General features: G+C 36.2%; 1 protein-coding gene across 1 annotated transcript; it reads left to right on the top strand.

Annotated features, from left to right (window-relative positions):
• The first annotated feature begins 2,985 nt into the window (after window positions 1-2,985).
• LOC143583929 (pheophytinase, chloroplastic-like) lies at window positions 2,986-6,784 on the top strand. The gene is made up of 5 exons (XM_077066104.1): window positions 2,986-3,753; window positions 4,240-4,466; window positions 4,554-4,745; window positions 4,879-5,035; window positions 6,454-6,784. Exons 1-5 carry the CDS (start codon window positions 3,082-3,084, stop codon window positions 6,688-6,690), a joined length of 1,485 nt encoding a protein of 494 aa, XP_076922219.1. The 5' UTR covers window positions 2,986-3,081; the 3' UTR covers window positions 6,691-6,784.
• The last annotated feature ends 8,212 nt before the right edge of the window (window positions 6,785-14,996 follow it).

Here is a 14,996-nt window from a genome sequence, read left to right as displayed (position 1 = left end):
TTAACTATATAAGTAGGGTTTGGATCAAATACAGATGAAATTAACGTGCTAAACGTTAAACGTGAGAATCAAGTAGAGTAATTATATAATTATCTATAATAATTATTTTATGATGTAATTAAATAATTATTTTACTTATATATATATATATATATATATATATATATAATTACTCTACTTGATTCTCAAGTTTAGCACGTTAATTTTATTTGTACGTTAACCTTCCTTATAAGAAGCAAATGGTAATTCCCATTTCCCTATTTCCCTTCACTTGTAATTCAAGTTGGGCTTTCGGGCTGGAGTGCTAACCAGCCCAATATCTTTAGTAAAAAGCTTGGCCCATGACCTTCGGTCTTTAAGGCCTATAGTTTTGGATTTATTGTATCGTTTTCAATTACTAAAGAAATTTTGTGAAGCCATGTACGACACACCATCTTCGTTGTCTAAGTTGTCTTCATTCATCCCTATGCATGTGTTTCTTATTTTATTTGTTCTATTCAAATTATCCTTTTAGATTTTTTTCTATTCTTTATTTTTCATTTTCATTGAGGACTTGAAATAATGTTATATAACTCATGATAAAAAGTAAATTGAATTTACAAATTATTGATAACTAACAAAACTAATTTATAAGGTAGCGTTTGAAATGAAGGAATGAGGGTGGAATGGAATGACCCATTTTGAAGAAATGAAGAAAAGTGTGTTTGGTTGATCAAAGGAATGACCACCGCCACTCAACACCATTTTAATTTTATTTTTTCTTTTTTTTTCTTACCTACCAAATTATGCAAAGTAATCATTCATTTCATTCCTATTTGGTAACAAACATCTCCTTGGAATGATAATAACTCGTTCCATTCCTTTGTCCATTACATTACTACATTCATTTCATTACGTCGTCCATTCCATTACCTCAACCAAACAGAGCCTAAGTTTGTAACTATTGATAATTAAAAAACACCAATTCCAATTACGATTAAGTTATCAAATAAAATCCATTAGACTCATTACCCGCCTACATCTATTACCGGCCATAACCAACTACCCAATATATATCATACCCGAATGGCCAAATCAATCGTCCATGATTTAGATCATTTTTTTTTTGTTATTAGAGGTGCATAAAAATCACTCATACTGGATCAGTTTGGGTCAAAGATGTTGAACGCCGGCTATTGGGATTTATAAAGGAGAAAATGATCAATTCAGTTTGAAATCGTTCTGGTTTTAAGTTTTCAACCACTTACATGGAGGATATCTCAAACCAATTACAAACCGACAATTTGATCCGTTTTCATACCGATTTTGGAGTGGTTTTTTGTAACCGAATCTTCAAGAAGTCGGTTTTGTGATACCGAATCTTCAAGATGAATGAATAACTATGTGTTTTGATTAGTTGAAACACATTTGGGTAATTTGCTATAGATAGAACACTACCATACCAATTAGACAAACTTTTAGATACTTCGGTTGAAGGTGAGAGCTCTTGTGAGTTAAAGAAGTATCATAATAAAACCTAAACCTTCAATAACTATTTATACTATGTTTGGAGGTTTAAATTGGTAAAAAATCGGTTTTAAATAGTCATATTAACTGGCTACATTACCATTCAAACCGTTTCTACACATTGAAGAAAAAAGAAACTCGATTGTACCCGATTTTTTCAAGTATGACCCTTACCGAGTGACCGGTTCTAGCAGGTATTCATACCTCTAGAACTCGGTTTTTTTCGGGTACGGTCTCTAATAAAACAATAAAAAATCTTGTAATTAGGTTGGTGATGGTGATGGTGGTGGTGGGGCAGGAATGGGTTGATGTTTATAGATGATTAAACTCACACGCAATTGTCCAGGTCTCCATTTCATATTCATGTCCAATTCTCCACCATAATATAATAATAACTACACTAGAGATTATTAATCAATGCACTCATTCACCAATTTCAACTTCTAATTTCATTTCAGGTATTTTTTTTCTTTCAATTTTGGTTATATATATTTCTTTCTGCTTTAATTTTTCATTCATCTTCAAGGTTTGACGATCTTTAATATCGTATTTAATTAATTATTACTCCCTTGTTATTAACTAACTTAGATCTACTAATTAATTAATCAATTGCTTATACTAATAATAATAATAATCGAATTTATTATTGAAACGTTACCTCCTAAATCATTAATTAGGGTTTCCAAATGTTTTTACGAGCTGATCGTTTAGATTTCTATGTATTAATTTCACACTGCACAACCGAGCTAGAACCGAGATTAGGCTGGTTAACGTGTTTCATATAATATATAAACATGTATATAAAACTGTTGAATATAAATAATAAACAAGCCGAGCTTGAGCTTGAAAAAAAAGACCCGTGAACCGAGCTCGAGCTTTAGAAAAAAGGAACTCGAAACGAGCCGAGCTCTAGCCCTGGTAAGTCAAAACGAGCCGAGCTCGAGCCTACTTGAGCTCGGGTTCGGTGCGTTTACACCCCTAGGGGGTGCTAACGAGCCGAGCTCGACTTGTCTCGACCTCGGCTCGTTTTGGCTTACCAGAGCTAGAGCTCGGCTCATTTCGAGTTCCTTTTTTCTAAAGCTCGAGCTCGGTTCACGGGTCTTTTTTTTCAAGCTTGGCTCGAGCTCGAATCATTTGTTATTTATTGATAAATTTTTATACATTTTTTTATTATATATATATATATATTTTGTAAAATAGCATAATAAGCCAAAGCTCCGCTCGCGTGTAGTACCTTAAACGAGCCAAAGATTGGCTCGAGCTCAACTGTTTATTGTAATCTTGTAAAATTTAATACATAGAAGTACAAAAGAGTAAAAACTTAGTTATACACTAGGCTCGTTAATGCTCGACAAGCCTAGACGATCTTCCCATACAAAACTCGGACTTGATAACCTAACGAGCTTCATTTCACGCTCGGACTCGGCTCGGCTTGTTTCGAGCTTTCTATCGATTCGATCTCGAGTAGCATGCAAGCAGCTCAGCCTGTTTGCACCCCTAGTTTTTACACAACAAAATCCACGACGTTTTTCCGTGATTTAACCTAATACTTTCTGATTTCAGAAACTTGTTATTATGGAAATCCTATCCAATCATTCAGCTCCGTGTTGCTTACATGTAACCTCCAGACAACAGTTTTCCGATAGAAGAAGAAAACATAAATTTGATCATAGTGTCATGAGATCACAAGTATGGTTACCATCTAGTTTTCACTTCAACAGTCATAACAGCCCGCGCAAATTCGTACCAATACGCGCTCTTAAAGCGGACGAGGGTGTTATTGATGCAACCGAAACCTTAGACAACTTGACGAAAAGAAGAGGACCAGTATCAACACCAAAGGTTATAATACCGGGATTACCTAATGATTCAAATGGTGATATTACCGCTCCTGTAAGCACGGGTCAATGGGAATGGAAACCAAAATTCAACATCCATTATGAACGTTCGGGGTCAAAAAACACAAACGCACCCCAGGTTCTGTTTCTTCCCGGGTTCGGTGTCGGGTCGTTTCATTATGAAAAGCAGTTGAAGGATCTTGGTCAAGATTATGGAGTATGGGCCATTGACTTTCTTGGTCAAGGTATGTCTTTAGCACACGAGGATCCTACACGTAAGCAACAACAGGATGATAGTCAAGTTGATGATCCGTTTTGGGGATTTGGAGATGAAACCGAACCGTGGGCGGATAATCTTGTTTATTCTATTGACTTGTGGCAAGAACAAGTGGCATATTTTATACAAGAGGTATGCATAATGTAAATATTACACAAGGCCGTCTCTATGAATTTGTATACCTCGGCCGAGCCGAAATAAAAAGGCTCATAGGGCCTAACGAGTAACAAAATATATAAGCTAATATTTTTATACGACATTAACATTATAATAATAAAAATTGCAAAAATATAGTAATAAAATCAAATACAATAAAAATTCTCATTTTTTTTATTATTGATTTTGTCATTTTCGTTTGGGCCCAATAACCTATATTTTATCCAATGAATTATGAATAAAAAAAATTTGTGCCCGATAATTTTAAGAGGGATCAAAATCCAATTATAATACATAAGAATTTTTTTTAATATATATATATATATATATATATATATATAATTTTGGCCCCCAAAAAAAGTGCGTCAGCCGAGGGCGCGGCTCGCACACCCTCAAGGCTGGCCTTGATATCACACAAAGTATTGATTTTTTTTAAGTTTAATTTGTATGAATATTTCACAGGTTATCAAGGAACCGATTTACATTGTAGGGAATTCACTTGGTGGATATGTTGCACTTTACTTCGCAGCGTGTAATCCTCATTTAGTAAAAGGTGTTACGTTACTTAACGCAACACCATTTTGGGGGTTTTTCCCAAACCCTGAAAGAAACCCGAGACTTTCAGAAATATTCCCATCGGCTGGGACATTTCCACTTCCTTTACGTGTCAGAAAAATCATAGAAATTGTGTAAGTTATGCTGATGTTATAATAATCTATAATAAGAAAAATGATAATAAGTCGACTAATTTGTTTTCTTTATTTGTATGTTTATAGTTGGAAGAAGATAAGGGATCCAAGTAGTATTAGGGAGATATTGAAGCAAGTTTACGCGGATCATTCAACAAATGTAGATAAAGTATTCACTCGTATACTTGAAATAACCAAACATCCAGCCGCTTTAGCATCGTTTGCATCAATAATGTTGGCTCCTCAAGGAAAAATGTCTTTTGGGGAAGCTTTATCTAGGTATATATTTTGTAGCATATGTTCATCTTCTTACTATTTAATGGCACTTATTGTTGTAATTATTATTATTATTATTATTATTATTATTTTATTTTTTTTTATTTTTTTATAATTTTTGTGTGTGTAATGTTAGATGTAAAGCTCAAGATGTACCGATATGCCTTATGTATGGAAAAGAAGACCCTTGGGTGAGACCTGTGTGGGGTCTACAAGTGAAGAAGCAGTTGCCTGAAGCTCCTTATTATCAAATAAGCCCCGCGGGCCATTGTCCTCACGATGAAGTTCCCGAGGTAAGTAACGTAACGTTTGCTTGACGTCTTGTTATTTTTGTCTTTAACGAGGTTATTTTCTTGCATTTGCAATTTAATCATGGTGTGCAGCATGTGTTTATGATCCATGACCATAATCCCTTGTGAATATGCCTGTAAACGAACCGAACATTCAGTGAACTGGTCGGTTATGTTCATGTATTTAATAACCAAACGAACACGAACAAGTTTTTTGGTTCATTAGTTAAATGAACGAACATGATTACATGTCTCGTTCTTCATTTGTGTTCATGAACATCCATTTACGTTTGTTAACATTCGTTCATCTACGTTTGTTTATGTTTGTTCGTTTAGGTATTCATTAAAACTTATAGGCCTGTTACAATTTATTTTAGTTTTGGGAAATTAAAATATCACCAATTATAGTTTAATCTAGTTCTATTAATTTGTGAGGTCCAGCATATGGTCATCTATGTTAAGTTAGTTCAATCGTTTGAGTTTGTTTACATAATCGAACCGTTCGTTTATACTATCAATGAATGCACATAAAGGAATGCGAACACATTCATTTTCTTGACGAACGAACATGAATAAGAAACTCCTTTCGTTTAATTGTTCATGCTTAATCTTTTGTTCAGTCAAAGTCGAATCAACGAACACGAACATGCCCCATTCGTGTTCTCTCGGTTCGTTTACAAGCATACTCGTGAACAACACCTTTTTATAGACACATGAAATATATTAACGGTTGCAATTTTATCTTTTAAGACATTTAGTTTTGAATGGATTGATTTTGGTTGTTTTAATCTCAAATGAGTTAAATTCTTTTGGGGATTAACCTTCTAAATCATTTTATTCAAATATTTAGATTTAAATTATTATTGAAATAAAAATTTTTTGCAGTCATAATTATTGAAATTGTAGGCCAGTTACAGTTAATTAGAGTTTTATGAAATTAAAATTATAATTTAGTCTAGTTTTATTAATTTGTGAGGTCCAACATACAGATATCCGTTCATCTATGTTAAGTTATGTTCTATCGTTTGTGTTCCTTTACGTTGGTTAAGCGTTCATTTATACTATTAACAAACGGACATATATAGATACGAACACCATTTTCTTAACGAACGAACACGGACAAGAAACTCCGTTCGTTTAGTTGTTCGTGTTCGATCGTTTGTCTGGTCTAAGTTAAACCAACGAACACAAACATTCCTCGTTCGTGTTCGTTCAACTCGTTTACATTGTAAACACCACCTTTTTATAGACACAATAATGAAATATATTAACCTTCTAAATCATTTAATTCAAATTTTTAGATTACTATTGTAATAAAATTGTTTTAGCAGTCATAATCTATGCATTAATTATTTATCAACATCTATAAATAAAAAAGTTATTTACACATAACTCATTGTAATGTCTTTTATATAATGTAGGTAGTGAATTATCTCCTACGCGGATGGATAAAAAACTTGGAGTCGAAAGGTTTTGTGGCATTGCCATTGGTTGATGAAAGTGGTCGGTTTGATGTGGCTAAGAATTTGGAATATATGAGAGACGGGAAGAAGAGATCGGTGAAGGTACAGTTTTACGGGTCCGAGACATCAGTTTGGAGCAGGTTGACTTCTTATTTCAACAGTCGATTTCAAGATGTCAATATTAAGTTCATGTGATGGATCTTGTTAAAGCACATATATGCATATAGTGTGAAATACTCATGTGTATTATTCATATTTTAGATGTATATAAATTAGAGATTTTTTATTTTATTATTATTGTTGTTATTTTTTTTGCAAGTAGGCTGTATATACCTACTAAAAATTAAAACCAATTTAAAATATACATACTTGTGAATTTAAACGAAAAAATAGTTTGTTACTAGATAAACTCGTTAAAGTTTGTTGACGCGAAAGTTTTTATTCGAATCAGTTGAAAATAGTTGCGCTAGTAGACAACACACTATTGTTTCTCATGATAAAACTATCGTAGCAGTAGCTGCGCATATATGAGTTTTTTAAGAACTGGGTCGAGATGGACATAGTTCCTGGTAGGACCGGGTTTTTGGCTAGTTCGGTTATGATTTTTGATCAAGTAGAGGTGGAATAGGTTCCGGTTCCGATTTCGGTTTCGTAAAACATATATAGAGAGCGAATATAGGTAGTAAAACCTATATAAATTTATTATTGTTGTTATTTTATTATTTTTATTATTATTACTTTATACTTTTAAAGAAACAAAATCAAATATATTTTATTCTTAACATGAAAACAGTGAGAAACAATTTGCTGTCATTATTAGGTTTATTTTTATAGGTGTTTACTGCTATTTTTTGTTTGTATTTGCTAATTTTCGATTATAAGACGTTAAAAATATTTGTTGATTTATATTTTGTTGTTATTATTTGATTTTTTCTTTTGCTGTTAAAAGTATTTGCTGGGATTTGCTGTTATTATTTAGTTGATTTTGATTCTTTTAATGTAATTTTTAGGTTTTTTTCTTTGTTATTATAAATAATTATTTATGTAGATCGCTATTATAGTTAGTATTGTTTCTTACGTTTTTATTATTTTTTTTAAATTGGTATTAGTTCTTACGTTCTCGTATAGTCATATTAACATTAAAATGTACATAAACATTTTAATACTTTTAAATTCAAATGATATATTATACTACATGCCAAACTTTATAATAGGCCCAAATGGTCAATGCACATTTAAATGCGTTATTAATAGGTTTTAAAGCCCAACTTAATGACCAGACAGCCCACGTATATCTTTATTGTTTTTTCCATCAATATTAAATCAACAAATAACATGATTTCCCTAAAATAATTAAATCTACATTTAAAAATAATAATTAATAAAAACCTACACAAAAATTAGTGTACTTTTAAATCAAAGTATTTATGAAGTATTCAAAAAGGGTTTATAATCATAAAATATATATTATAATTGGCAATTACTCTAAATTAATGGCGTTTTGATTTTGCTAACTTCAATTGTTATACCAAAATAACTAAAATCAGTGTAATGAAGCACGCTCAACTTTTACAGAGTTACATTGACGACGATACTAACAAAACTAAAGACTCTGATCGAAAATCTAACACTCTGACCCATATCTTGTATACAACATTCAGATGACGTTGTAAGAATGTTCACTTGATATGTAATTGTGCCTTTGTGGTCATGAAAATATATGTTCTTTTTTTGTATAAACTGTTGATTACATATCTAAAATCTTTTTTAACATGTCTTATAAATGTAATGAAATAATATTTAACCAAATATAACACATGTTTTCAATCATTTGCTAACCAAATCCCGTTCAAAATCTCAAAATATACAAGACATTTTGTTTGTAATTTGGTAATAAAGTTATTTAAATTAGATTTTAATAGTATAATCTACTAATATTTGCGTATAACATGTAAAAGGACTCGAAGCTTATTGGCAAACCTGAAAATTGAAATCGTAACGAGTATGAGATTACCATTAAATAATTCTCGGGTAAAGCATTAGGTGATATCATGTTCGATTACTTGAAATATACTCTCATTTACCCAAAGCATACACGCTAATCTATATAAAATCTAAAAAAACATATCTAAAAATCTAAATGATTAAATTTAACAAACTAAGTGAATAACTAATATAACAAGTACAAAATCGAGTATAATCCACATATTCTAGGGCTGACTCTTGACACGTGCAAGGGGTGCAGCCATAGAGGAACCACTAACGTCACGGACCTAGGGGTGCAAACGAGCCTAGCTGCTCGCGAGCTATTCAAGACCGGCTCGTGAAAAGCTCGATAGAGCCAAGCTTAAACGAGCCCGAGCTTCACTTCAAGCTCGAACATTCTCGCAGACCTAAACGAGTCTGCCAATTGTATAATTTTCATAATTTATATACATATATCTTTACCCGTGTTTATATATATATATAATAATTAATAAATAAACAAAATAACTTAATAATATATATTATTTTTATGGGAAAAATATAAAAATAGTTAGAATATATATATATATATATATATATATATATATATATATAAATTAATTAATAAATAGTAAATAAGTCATACTCAAGTTAAAAAACTACTCACAAGCCAAGCTTTGTTTAAGTTAAACAAGCTTGGGCCTAATTTGTTTGCACCCCATCCTCAGAAATTAGAGGTTTATATTTTTTACTCATATTAGGACGGCCTTGTAATATTCGACACAATTTTACTGACTAAATAAATACAAGCCGTCCAAACTCCAAACTCTCACTATCATGCCACTAGAAAGAGGAAGTGCATAGGATTCAATGAAACCTAACTAAAATAATAAATACATTTGTATATAATAATAATAATAATAATAATAAATTGAATATGACTCAATGTAGAGTACTCATTTTACAAGTGAGAGGTAGGGGGTTCACGCTTCAAACCTCACTATCACCAATTTATATGGGAGATATGAGGATGACCCTGACTTGCCAGGGTTCGAGTCCTGATCTCACCCGGTTTTATCGGCTCCTCGCTGTCGTGCCATTTGGCGGGCGTAGTGGTCGGGTTTTATCCGGTGAGTCCCTCAATAGGTGGACCGCTAGGATTTCCGTCTGTCTGGACTAGTGGCCGGTTCGGGCTACCTTTAACCAATGGGGGCCGCGTACAGAGTACGCGGCGTTACTTAGTTGGTCGAAAAAAAATAAATAATAATAATAATAATAAATATGCAAATGTATTATTATCTAATTATAAATTGAGTATCCAATGGGGAACACAACATGGCTACATGTTTCTGGTATAAACGTAGCAGGATCCTCGTGGGGGTCTACGTGGGTCCCATGCATCTGCATATACCGACGTTACTTTTTGTCCTTTTTTTCTTTCTCTTTTATTTTTATTGTTTTTTTATTTAGCCAAAGATAAATTTAAATATATTCAGAAACTTTAATATTTGGGTTAATTTAACATTTTTATTTTTAAATACAAACCTAAAGCGAAACCAGATAAAGATACTTAAATGAATCGAATTTATCGAATGTTCACGGACGTAAATGAATGAAAGTGACGTGTGTTCACAACTCTCTTCTTAATATGAGATACCCATATCTTGCCTTTGGGGGCATCGTACACCGTCTGGTGAGGCCCAGGAAACTCAGGCTCGAAGGACTCGAGCATGAACTTCTTGACGATGTACTGATAAAGGTCGACGGAAAGAGCACACTGGCACTCGCCAGCAGTACTCTTATCGTCCGTGTCAGACGTGGACGTCGGGTTCTCGGAATACACGTCGGACTCTTCAACAGTAACTTCAGGATCGTGAATGGAATACATGTTTTAGATGTAAAGAAGGAACGATTTTAGGAGAATGCTCGACAAAAGTTAGAGTATTCGCCGGAAATCGCTTAGAAGAAGAAGTGAAAGTGAGTTGAGATGCATCCTCTCCCCCCTTTATATACTCATCGCAATGAATGCGATGAATTTAATGCGGGGGAGAGAGAGAAAAGCGCAGGCACAATGAGACGACGACACGTGGAAAGCAAGCTGGCAACAGCTGTCGACAGGACGCGTGCCGTAAAATTCGCGCCCACGCGCCCTAAAACTCGCGCCCACGCGCCTGAAAAAGCGTCTGGATTGACCATATACTGTCACGTCACCATAACTTCCTGCACGTCTTGAAACTGTCAGAAGAAACCGTCGGAAGACGCTAACGTCCCTTCAACAGTTTGGACTGTTCTTATCCTTTCACCAACTCTTCGAATTTCAAAAAGATTCAAAAATAAGAGGGAATATACCCCCTCACCTTGGGAAGCAAAAAACCATAAGACAAGCGCGGGTACAGTGTCAAGGCGAAACCCTTCACATACTTAGCACTTGCAGGGAATTGAAGCCAAGAAGGATCTTATGGGCCATGCTTGCGGAAAGGGTAATAACACCTTCGCATGGTGGGAACGTTGAGAACCAGCTTGTGTGAAACTTCAAGGCGGAATTGGTGTTTTAATATAACTGATCACTATGTCCAAAACTACAAAAACCTCGTGAATAGCCTACACAAATAAAACTCAACGCTCCCAACTTGCGAAGAGGTTAAACACCTACCCGCATCATAACCAAAGATCAGGCAGAAAAGTCGGGAATTTCTGCAAGTGACATTAGGAAAACTGCGGGAAGAATCCCCACGGAAAACCTTAAAAAACAAAAACCTCTTTAAAAACCCCTTGCTTAAAGTCCAAAAGTTCACCTCATTAACAATTCATGAGAAGAACAATGGACTGGGGGGACTTGAAGAGGTAGGTCCCTGCAAAGCCCAGTTGGACCCGCAAGACACACCTTGATGAGGTACGTCTGCGCAAAGACCAACTGGTTCCGCAGGACCCACTTTGCTCAGAGAGATGAAGACCTTACATGCAGTAAGCCAGCTGTTCACGCAGGAAAGCTGTAACACCCCGACCAAAGGCGGATTATACATCGGGGCGCCACATATTGTTTCATTACTCGTGACACTATTGGGTGTCAATATTTAATAAATACATTCATTCGCGCACGCGCAAAGTAAAAGTAAGATAACATAAATCATCATAAATCAATATATTATAAATCATAATATTCGAACAGCAATAACTTGTCTTGATACATTTTAATCTAGGTCCAAAATAAAGAAAACTTCCTATGTGTCCACAAGCTCCAAAACAGCTACTGCAACCCTGAACATGTGTTAAAATAAACGTCAAACACTTGCGTGTTGGTGAGAAATCAAGTTTAATACAATACATAGATAACCATAAATCTGCGCGCAACATGTGTATGTCTGGTTTTCAACAAGGGTGTAATCTGATCGGGACCAACTCTAAGATTCATAAGACTGCCAGTGCTCACAATTGAGCTCACAAACAAGACAAACTGTGCATGTGTAAACAAAAGAGAAAATCATAAACGATAGTTCTCCCGTGTTCATCTAATGGTACCATGAAAACTGCGGAATAGACCGACAAGACGGTTAATGATCCACACATACAAATAAACAGCCAAGTCTACGTCCTCAACACATGGGATACTGCGCGACTAAAGTTCATAAACAGTTTAAGACTCTAAGTTTGTATGAACACATGAACATCCCAAAACATTAAAAGCAAAAAGGGATTAGGTACGAGATTACTCACTTGATAAACGATGCGGTGTAAGATAAAGCAAGAACCAACTTTAAACAAGCACAAGTTAACCTATAAATAAGATTATTGTTTTAATGATTTGTTTTAAGTCTTGATTATAAGTTAGCATAATTAATAAGTAAATTATTATATATAATATATATATATTACCGGAAAAGCAGGGCAGAACAGGGAGGAAGACGGAGGCAGAGAGGAAGACGGCAGAGAGAGCAAGGAGCAAGAGAACAGGAGAGATTAAGTGTTTTGTGTGTGTAGTGTTAAAACATTATTATTATTTATAGGAAAACCCTAGGAGACATAATCCCTAGAAAAGGGGAAAAGATCTTTAACAGGATCAAGCAAAAGATATCAAAAAGCATAAGAATCCAAAAGCAAAAGATATGGAAAGATATGGCAGCTGCAGAGGCAAGATAAAGCTGTCAGGGAACAGTAAAAAAAGGCATGGGCGGTTCAGATAAAGGTGCAGGTCAGGCATGGAAAAAGCAGATCTCCAAAGATAATGTCATTCACTTTTTCTGCCAACCAATGGGGTTGGTGCGCATGCTGCGCCAAAAGTGGTTTTTCAGACATAAAGCAGATTAGGTCAACAGCTCAAAAGATAAGACAACACAAAAGCAAACGGCTAGATTAAACAGAAGAAAACTCAAAGGGTTTAGCGCGAGAAGGCTGACACAAAAGGTCAAGAGAGCGCGAGCGCGGAGGCAGACAGAACTAACCTTAACGAGTCGCGGAAAGAACTACATTTCTAAGCGCGCCGCGGGAAGAATCACATTTCTTAGCGCGCCGCGGGAGGAACTAAAATTCCTAGCGCGCCGCGGGAAGAACTATAATTCTTCGCGCGTCGAGGGATGAACTACGATTCTTAGCGCGCTGCGAGAAGAACTACAAATCCTTAGCGCGTCGCGGGAAGAACTACCGTCCTTCGCGCGCTGCGAGAAGAATTACAATTCTTAGCGCGCTGCGAGAAGAGTTCGTCTCGCGTATCGCTGAAACAGGTGGTCTTCACGCAGGATTCCTTGTAAGGGGTCTGGCGCGTGGAGCTGCGCAGACAACCTTAGGCGGGAAGGAACAAAGGACAAGCAAAGAGTTAGAAGAAAAAGAGGGAAACCAGGCGTAAGGGCGGGATGGCGACAAGAGGGAAAAGAAGGCGGAAAGAGAGAAGGAGAGGGACGGGACGGCGGAAGGAAAAAGAGAGAAAGAGGCGGGAAGGAAAATATATATTATTATTAAAAGTAAAATATAAGTATAAATAAATATTAAATCATAAAAGAAAGAGATCGGATAAGAGAAACGGGTACCTGGGTCGGGTCGGATCAGGGCAGATGTTACAGTCTCCCCTACTTTAAGAAATTTCGTCCCGAAATTTATCTCGAAGTAGGTTGCGCAGAGAACAGGTGCGGGTACTTGATCTTCATTTGATCTTCCCTTTCCCATGTAAACTCGGCTCCGCGCTTGGACTCCCAGCGAATTTTAACAATAGGGATACGACTGCGCTTGGTTTGCTTTACCTCGCGATCCATAATCTCAACAGGCTTTTCAACGAAATGCATAGTTTCATCAACTTGAACTTCATCAAGTGGAATGTGAAGGTTCTCGTCAGCTAAACACTTCTTGAGATTGGATACATGGAACGTTGGATGCACATTACTGAGCGCGGGCGGCAGGTCAAGTCTGTAGGCAACTTTTCCCACACGCGCGAGAATCTTAAATGGTCCAACATAACGAGGAGCAAGCTTACCTTTCTTCCCAAAGCGGACAACACCCTTCCAAGGCGACACTTTGAGGAGAACAAGATCACCAACTTGAAATTCGAGAGGCTTTCGTCTGCGATCTGCGTAACTCTTCTGTCGGCTTCTAGCAGTCAGCAGATGATCACGGATCTTGGCGATTTTATCGGTTGTCTCTTGAACAAGTTCGGGTCTTGTGATTTGAGTTTCACCCACTTCGTTCCAACAAATCGGGGAGCGGCACTTACGACCGTAAAGTGCTTCAAATGGGGCCATACCGATACTGGAATGATAGCTGTTATTATAAGAGAACTCGATCAAAGGCAGGTGTGAATCCCAATTACCTCCAAAATCAAGAACACAAGATCGGAGCATATCCTCAAGAGTTTGAATAGTTCGCTCAGACTGTCCGTCAGTCTGAGGATGATATGCCGTACTCATGTCCAAGCGAGTTCCTAGCGCAGATTGGAGAGATTTCCAAAAGCGGGATATAAAACGGCCATCGCGATCGGATATGATGCTCAAAGGAGTGCCATGGCGGCAGACAATTTCCTTGACATAAAGCTGCGCGAGTTGCTCAACACGGTAGTTTTCACGAATGGGCAGGAAGTGAGCAGACTTAGTCAAACGATCCACTATTACCCAAATGCTATCATGTTTGCTTGCTGTCAAAGGTAACTTGGTAATAAAGTCCATCGCTACACATTCCCATTTCCACGTAGGAATTTCTGGTTGTTCGAGCAAACCAGATGGGCGTTGGTGTTCAGCTTTTACTTTAGAACAAGTCAGACATTTAGCTACGAACACAGCAATATCCTTCTTCATACCGGGCCACCAATAAGTTATGCGCAAATCCTTGTACATCTTATCAGCGCCGGGATGAATAGAATATCGAGATTTATGCGCTTCACTCAGGATATCAGCGCGAAGATTCTCATCAAAGGGAATCCAGATGCGATTGAGATAGCAGAGAATTTCACTCAGATTAGGGACAAAATGTGCTTCCGCGCCACACGCTAACTCGGCGCGAAGGTTACCATTACTGATGGATGCGCGCTGCGCGTCACGAATACGCGATTCAAGGTT

The sequence above is a fragment of the Bidens hawaiensis genome, unplaced genomic scaffold, assembly GCF_021521415.1.
Source record: "Bidens hawaiensis isolate Kalapana, Puna unplaced genomic scaffold, B.hawaiensis_p1.1 tig00032733_1, whole genome shotgun sequence".
Lineage (NCBI taxonomy): Eukaryota > Viridiplantae > Streptophyta > Magnoliopsida > Asterales > Asteraceae > Bidens > Bidens hawaiensis.
This window is presented reverse-complemented; position numbering and strand designations above follow the sequence as displayed.

Coding starts and splice junctions, on each gene's coding strand:
- LOC143583929 (XM_077066104.1), top strand. CDS start 3,082: ATGGAAATCCTATCCAATCATTCAGCTCCGTGTTGCTTACATGTAACC. Junction 3,754..4,239: donor TGGCATATTTTATACAAGAG/GTATGCATAATG, acceptor AATATTTCACAG/GTTATCAAGGAACCGATTTA. Junction 5,036..6,453: donor CTCACGATGAAGTTCCCGAG/GTAAGTAACGTA, acceptor TATATAATGTAG/GTAGTGAATTATCTCCTACG.